The 8625-nt window shown below is 46.9% G+C and overlaps 1 protein-coding gene across 6 annotated transcripts in view; it reads right to left on the reverse strand.

The window, feature by feature from the left end:
• Positions 1–8034, reverse strand: part of LOC112223260 (liprin-alpha-3-like) — a 43652-nt gene extending 35618 nt beyond the window's left edge. For 4 of the 6 annotated variants that reach the window (XM_042305310.1, XM_042305309.1, XM_042305311.1 and 1 more), the window contains exons 1-2: positions 7810–8029; positions 1324–2232 (exon numbers count right to left, since the gene is read on the reverse strand). In XM_042305310.1, coding sequence (XP_042161244.1) covers positions 1324–1656 — 333 coding nt within the window. In that variant the 5' untranslated portion in view covers positions 1657–2232; positions 7810–8029. Of the gene's footprint in view, positions 1–1323; positions 2233–7809 lie in introns of all 6 variants that reach the window. The other 2 variants (XM_042305313.1, XM_042305314.1) reach the window with 2 other exon arrangements.
• Between the last annotated feature and the right edge of the window lie 591 nt (positions 8035–8625).

The following is an 8625-nucleotide window of genomic DNA, read 5'->3' on the forward strand; positions in this document are numbered from 1 at the left end:
GTATACTGTATAGTTCACATACGTTTGTTTGTTTATTGTACGGAATGTGTGCTGTGTACTTATATATGAAACGTATTAGCTCCAATCTCAAATCACAGAACGGTGTTGGGGTGCTGTTCCACAATCTAGTTTTCATAATAAGCTGTGTGTGTGCCCAGGTAGAGGATGGGCTAACAAAGATATGTTTCATCAAACCTGATTTAAACATGATCTTTTTGAGGGAGAATATACCCACCGAAGAAGATTAGCCCTCCACCTACGGTGGCCATGAAGGTCAATCTAATGAAAAATATGAATATAGTACTACTGTCTAATTCCCTATTAAGCTATTGCCAATAACTGTATGGTTATGACCGTGCTAAAAACAAAAAACAAAAAAATCCCTCACTCTGAGATGAAAAATTGCTAAAAGAAAATGCTGAAACAACCAAGGGAGCAAAAAGACAAAAAGGGAACACAAGCACAAATCCTCTCCATGTGTAAGCACAATACTAGTGTGGCTATTCTAAAAAGGCAGTAGTAGAATGAATTGATGTCCCTGTCTACAGCCTATAGTTATTTCTCTACGTGGTGGATGGAGCACACTGATCTGTCACTACAGGGACTTCTTTCGAGCCAGCTTGGCTCTGCAACTGACACATACACACGCACGTACGAACACACTCACACACACATGCGGTTTTACACACGCACGCACCACACACACAACACACACACACACACACTTAGACATGCCAATCACACCCACATTGTCACATGAACATATACTGACAGTACCCACACTCATACACCGATGTACTATACACAACCCCCCGTACTAGGCCTGGGTGATAATACTGTTTATACCATATACCGGGATATTTCAAAATACTGACGGGGTTGGTGGGTGCGTGCTACGCCACTGCTTCTAACTATAAGTTATGTATACCTATAAGCAATCGAAGATGTAATAAATGATATCCAGCTCAGGCCTCCAGCTATGCATTCGGTTTGCTAACTTGCTAGCTAAGTGGCTAGATGTCAAGATCAAGCTTCTTGGTTACAGCAGATCCTCCTAGATCAAGATCCCTAATGTTTTTTTGTTTCGTTTTTTTTTTAAAGCGCCCCTTGTGTGCAAATTTGGTAATACATGGTACAGAAATGATATGACGGTAGGAAAATCTAGATATCGCCCAACTGTACCCCATACACACCCAAACACAACTGCACCACACACACACACACACACACACACACACACACACACACACACACACACACACACACACACACACACACACACACACACACACACAGCACACAAACACACACACTATACTGTACCTGTGGCAGGGCGATGGACAGCTGTCTTGAGAGGGAGTCCTTCTCGTGGCCCAGCTCTCTGAGGCGTAGCTGGGCCGTCCCAAGGCTGTCTTGGGTCTCCCTCAGGCTCTCCAACAGCCTCTCCCTCTCGGTCAGCATGTTGACCATCAGGGATTCCAGGTTCCCTGTGCTGCCTCCCTCGTCACCCCCGCCCCTGGATTCCCCTCGGCCACCGTAGCCCCCTCCCCCCATGGCCCCACCAGGGCCTCCAATCCCAGCCCCAACCCCAGGAGAGGAGGGGCCTCCTCCTCGCCCGTCCTCCGAAATGGTGGGCATCACCTCACACATCATCATGAGACTGGAGAGAGTGTGGTGGGCTCCAGGAGAAAACGTCTATGTTAGGAGTGCTTGTTTACGCAAAAGCCCTGTGTGCAGGGGTTCCGTAGGTCAAAGTGCGTGTATGTGTGATTCGTGGACAGAATATCAATCTGTTACCTCACTTGCATGCAAGCTTCTGTTTGAGCCTGTTAATCTCATCACTGAAATGACAGTGTTCAAAAGAGAAATCGTTGCTTTTTGTCTTCGGCAAAAATAGCTTTCAACCAGTCGTGTTCAACGCTTCCTCTTCACTCTCTCTAATTTTATCTATTGCCTTACTTATTTTCTCCAAAACAACACCAACAAATAGGCCTAGTGGATTTTTCTCTCTCACAGCTTTTTCTTATTATGCAACAATCTGAGTTTTGTTTACCATGATGGAACTATGTGATCTTGAAGGACCAAAGCAGTAAGAAAGTATCTATGGGAAACTGGGCTGTGGTTTGAATCTAGGATTGGCTGAGGGTGAGGAAGGGGAGGGGCCGCAGGAGAGGAAGGCCCACCTTCCGACTCGGTCCACTGGTTGGGTCTTCACAGCACCGGGAGCGATAGCTGAAAGAAATGAAGATAGACAAAGTGTCACACTAGTCCCACCTTAGTTAACACACTGTATACAACAACATAGAAGTTAGGCCAATACTACTACTACTGTAAGACAATGGCACAAACAGAAACCTTGTACTGCAACTCTTTGTAAGTGTAGACAGATAATAACCCGAAATATGCAATTTAATGTACAGGGCATGGGTCGTGTTCAGCAGGGCTGCAACGAATCTCTTCGTCGTCTGAGGAGGAGTAGGAAATATCAGACCAATATGCAGCGTGGTAAGTGTTCCTCATAATTTATTTGACTGAACGCACAAAACAAAATAACAAACTGAAATGGAAGAAACGAAACAGTTCTGTAAGGTGACAAACACTAAACAGAAAACAATCACCACAACTCAAAATGGGAAAAACAGGCTACCTAAGTATGGTTCTCAATCAGAGACAACGATCGACAGCTGCCTCTGATTGGGAACCGTACCAGGCCAAACACAGAAATACAAACATAGAAATCACAACATAGAATGCCCACCCCAACTCACGCCCTGACCAAACTAAAACAGAGACATAAAAAAGGAACTAAGGTCAGGACGTGACAGTACCCCCACAAAGGTGCGGACTCCGGCCGCAAAACCTAAACCCATAGGGGAGGGTCTGGGTGGGCATCTGTCCGCGGGGCGGCTCTGGTGCGGGGCGTGGACCGCACTCCACCATAGTCTTGGCCCACTGAAGTGGCGCCTTTGGAGCAGCGACCCTCGCCGCCGACCTCGGACGGGGGACCCTTGCATCAGGCCCCGAATAGACGGGAGACTCCGGCAGCGCCGGACAGGCGGGGGACTCCAGCAGCGCTGGAGTGAAGGGCGGCTTTGGCAGCTCCGGAGTGAAGGGCGGCTCTGGCAGCTCCTGACTGATGGGCGGCTCTGGCAGCGCCGGACAGGCGGGAGACTCCGGCAGCGCCAGAGTGAAGGGCGACTCCGGCAGCGCCAGTGTGAAGGGCGACTCTGGCGGCGCAGGAGTGAAGGGCGGCTTTGGCAGCCCCGGAGTGAAGGGCGGCTCTGGCAGCTCCTGACTGACGGGCGGCTCTGGCAGCTCCTGACAGACGGGCGGCTCTGGCAGCTCCTGACAGACTGGAGAACCTGGAGGGAGGAGACGGAGAGACAGCCTGGTGTGTGGGGCTGCCACAGGACCCACCAGGCTGGGGAGACCTACGGGAGGCCTGGTGCGTGGAGGAGGCACCAGATGGACCGGGCTGTGGAGGAGCACTGGAGATCTGGTGCGCAGCCTTGGCACCACTCCTCCAGGCTGGATGACCACTTTAGCCCGGACCCTCCAGAGTGTAGGCACAGGTTGAACCGGGCTGTGGGTGAGCACTGGAGATCTGGTGCTCACCACTTGCACCTCTCCCTTAGGCTCAAAGCCCACATTCGCCCGGCACGGGCGGAAGTCAGGCATAGGGCGCACTGTACCCTCCCAGCGCCCCGGGGACACAGCACGCAGCGCCGGAGCAGGATACCCTGGGCCGAAGCGGCATACCGGAGAACAAACACGCTGGGCCGGCACAATACGCCCTGGCTGGATGCCCACTCTCGCATGGCACTGGCGAGGCGCTGGGATGTAGCGCACCGGGTTAAGAACGCGCACTGGAGACACTGTGCGCTTGACCGCATAACACGGTGCCAGACCAGTACGACGCCCGCCAGCCACATAACACGGTGCCAGACCAGTACGACGCCCGCCAGCCACATAACACGGTGCCAGACCAGTACGACGCCCGCCACGGCTCAGGTGTCCAACCTGACTCTGCCACACTCCAAGTGCGCCCCCCCCCCCTAAAAAAAATATTTGGGGGGCTGCCTCTCGTGCCTGTTGCGCTGCCGTGCTAACTTCTCATATCGCCACCGCTCGGGCTTTAGCTGCCTCCAGCTCTTCCCTGGTGCGGCAATATTCCCCAGCCTGTGCCCAGGGTCCCTTACCGTCCAAAATCTCCTCCCAAATCCAGGAGTCCAGAACCCTCTACTCCAGGTTACCACGCTGCTTGGTCCTTTTTGGTGGGCGATTCTGTAACGAATCTCTTCGTCGTCTGAGGAGGAGTAGAAAATATCGGACCAATATGCAGCGTGGTAAGTGTCCCTCATAATTTATTTGACTGAACGCACAAAACAAAATAACAAACTGAAATGGAAGAAACGAAACAGTTCTGTAAGGTGACAAACACTAAACAGAAAACAATCACCACAACTCAAAATGGGAAAAACAGGCTACCTAAGTATGGTTCTCAATCAGAGACAACGATCGACAGCTGCCTCTGATTGGGAACCGTACCAGGCCAAACACAGAGATACAAACATAGAAAACACAACATAGAATGCCCAGCCCAACTCACGCCCTGACCAAACTAAAACAGAGACATAAAAAAAGGAACTAAGGTCAGGACGTGACAAGGGCAAATGTTTCAAATGTTTTGCAATGGAAAACAAAACAAACAGTGTTCTTATTGGACAAGTTCAGGTGGCACCTCCCCATTTCAAAATGTTTTCTTCCTACTGAACATGGCCCTGTTATTGACAACATGCAGGAATGGCCCAAACACCTCAGGCTCAAGGAAGTGCGTGTTATATGTATTAGTGTATTCTCTGTGACGAACCGAGCCAAAACAAGACCGGAAGTCACCAAGAGTTTTTTTTCTGTTTCATCGTATAATAAACACACAAGTATGGAAAACCCGGTGCCAAATGACAATGAAAAATATGTTGGTTTCCAGCGAGATAGTCTTTCAACAAATTTGAATGGAACTGAAAGGGAGAAGAGCCATTGAAACGAAATGTGGTAGGGGGTGAACCGTTGGACGTTCTTGACTTTTGATTCCCTTAAATTTATTCTCAATCTTTCTGTATTATGAAATGTAAATGTGATGCAAGGTATTGTATTGATGTTAATCCCCAGTTTTTTTTTATCCCAAAATGATCTAAATTAAGATTTTAAATAAATAAATAAACAAATATAGTCCATTAAATATAAAATAAATGAGTGTTCAGGCTTTTGTGACCACACAGACTTATGTAACGTAATCTAAAGGCAGTTCCAGAACCTCGCCTCTCCAGACCGGGGAGCACACCGGCACATGCTGGTTCTGTAGTCTTTTTGAGAGAAACTAGTACTGGTACAGTAACAACAATGGGCTGTCCGGGAAGACTACAACTCCCAGACTACAACTTCAAGCTTATTTCTCACACCTGTCCAGTTGGAGATAGGGCAAGTCAGGCCATCAGATCCATGAGTCAGTCTGGGTATCCACTTTAGCCAGCATTCCCTCCATGACCTGCCAGGAGGGTGATGTCTGGCTAACTGTAACCCACCCAGCACCTATTGCACCTGAGTTACTGCTGCTGCTATATCAGCCTCTTCCATCTCATCCGGGAGTGCTGAGGAGGACCACCAAGGCCCTCTTTCATTCAGTAGTCTCCAACCCTGGTCCCGGAGAGCTACTGGATGTGCAGGCTTTTGTTCCAGCCCAGCAATGACACACCTGATTCAGCTCTGAGGTAGAGGAACGTAGTGATGCCCAGTGCACTGCCTGTAAAAGGGACTAGAGAGACAGACTATAGAGATGGATATTTAGGGTGACACATTGATAAGCAATGTAGAACACTGCCATAAGCTCAAAGCACAAACAGACTGGACAACCATGCATATTGCCCTTTGCCCTTTAGCCTCTGCACTTCAGGACCAGTACTAGACATGTCCCAAGCCAGGCTCCTCCGCAAAACATCATCCCAATAATAATGTAGTAGTACTTTCATTATATTTGTGCGGTAGGCTATTCAAACATGTTAATGGCAATACAAATAGCTGACACAAGGATACAAAGGTGACAAACCTGCTCACGTTATTATATAGAGTCAAAGACAGTTGGGCTTGTGATAATATTTCCATCATTTTTTTATAGCAAGAAAAGGACAAATAGGGCCAACTGCTTTTAGGCATAATCGGCTTATGAAAGCTAGTTGGTCATCTAGCACCATTGTCTTTTATGCGACTGACACACTGACTAATATGTCACGTGGACTAATATCATCAAAGAGTTACTAAATTATCTCTGTATACTATTTATCATCATTATTGTCATCATCCTCATCATCCTCATAATCTCTGTCAACAACCCACAGCTCTCACATTGCTGGTTGTGGTTGTTCCCAGTCGAGAATAGTGACTTATCTCATGGTTGCTCTCTATATGGCCAATTAGGAGCAGGCCCCAATCTTGAACCGCATTAGGTTACTAAAATATAAGCTGTATACCAATGGGGGGTTAAGGGAAATATAAAATGATCGAGAGAGAGAGTGAGATGAGGAAGGAAGGAAAGAGCAAGGCAGCAAAAACAGCACTGTTCACCAGACATTGGGGCGGGGAGGAGTGTGGCTCCTGGCTTTCACTATTGCCGACAATGGAAGAAAGAGGGGCATGATCTGTTCAACATACATTTTAGTCTATATACACAGCAATTAGACACACAGAAAAATTATATATTTTACATTTTTACGCATTAATGATGACTGATATGGCAGTTGTTTGTCCTGTGTCACATTATCCACAAGAGCGAATACAACATAGCCTCTTTCCATCCATCTCATACCACGAAACGCATCATTGGAATCAATAACTGATTTTTGGCAGCTAAGGCAGACAGAATGAAAGAAACGGAAACCAATCAAACATGCCTTTAATCGCATCCCCGACGGTGTTTCAGTGCTGAAAATGACGCGTTTGGACATGCTAGGCATAGATATACCTCCATTTCTGAATGTATGGAAGAAAAAAGACGATTTGATAAAACACAAACAGCCCCAGACAACTACTACTACATTCGTATAAACGAATAGCCTCGACGCACTACCTGTATTTGTCCATGATTTTGAGACATGCCTATGTTCATAAAAACATCCGCAGTTTGCATTAAGATATCTCGATGGTTAACTCTCATCATGGCATAGGATATAGGCTACTCGATGTATGGACAACAGAAATACACAGAACGGGTTCGAAAATTGCATGTCACACATTTTGGATACAATTTAGTCCAGAGACAAACAAGAGACAAGAATGGTGATAAGAAAATTATTGGAATTGGTTGCTTCCTAAAGGTAGCATATAGGCTACGATTTTTCGTTTATTATAGGCTTATAATAAACTAGGTAATGCATATAACGGCTACATATGCTGTTAAATGTAGACAACATTATATTTATCTCTCTCTCTCTAGGTATCACCTCACCTAACTGTATGCAAACGCAAAAGGGAGCGAGCGCGCGCGCCCTAAATAAATCGCGGTGTGTGTTGCTAACGCACCTGTCAATGCCTGACATTCCGAGCATTGAATCATTTATTTTATTTATTTCCCTCCCTCCAAAACGCTTTCCCCCTCCCTTCCGACAATACAATAAACATAACTGGTTATCGGCTACACACAAACGCGCACACATTTTCACGGACTCATTTGGACCGTTACAATAACGCGTGCATATTTTCTCAATTCATGCCATAAAAAAATTGGGTTGCGAGGAGTGGTGGAAGTTCCATCCTTACCACATTCATCACGCGACATCCATATTGCTCAAATCTGACGTTAAATATTCTTCGGATCCATCTCCGCTGATTTTGCCTCTTTCAAAAACCCGGATATATGGTTCCCCCCGTCTCTCTCCTTTCCACAAACGGCATAAGGGAGCGGGGAGCAACGCTACACCACCTTACCATAGCATCCCCCTCTGTCGGATTGGAAGGTAATGGGTCTTAAAGAAACATTCTCTCAGCATTCTCCGCATCTCTCTGTGATTTACGCGCGCGCGCACACGCACACGCACACACACACACACACACACACACACAGGCCAAACAAACACCTGATTAATTATAGTCTACAGTAAATGGCTATGAGAGACAGCTAGGCCATGTTGACAGACAGACAAACTTAAGCCATCGTACATGGACCACACCATGCATAATGGAGACTTGTGACATCCTCAATATGATACGAACGGAACGAATGAAAGTGAACATGGTGTGCATTAGGCGAGTTGGCACATAGTTTATAGCCCTTCTTAGACACATATCACCTATGTTCTGGTGTCACAAATGTGCGCGATTTGACTGCACCAGATAAGTCATTTTTGTGATGGTGTAACCATATCAGAATTAGGCCGCAGGAATGAGGAGATGCGGTGCAAACATCAAAAGCTACACGCTACTTGTACAAACAACACTTTTAGTTTTGAACACAGGCCATGATATTTGTATTTTCACTCACGACACCAATCACGAGTGAATATGTAACAGAATGTACATTTCTAAATAGTTGTTTGTGCCTTGATCTGACCCGGCCAGTTCTTTGCATAGCAATGA

The sequence above is a fragment of the Oncorhynchus tshawytscha genome, linkage group LG24, assembly GCF_018296145.1.
Source record: "Oncorhynchus tshawytscha isolate Ot180627B linkage group LG24, Otsh_v2.0, whole genome shotgun sequence".
In the NCBI taxonomy this organism is placed as follows: Eukaryota; Metazoa; Chordata; class Actinopteri; order Salmoniformes; family Salmonidae; genus Oncorhynchus; species Oncorhynchus tshawytscha.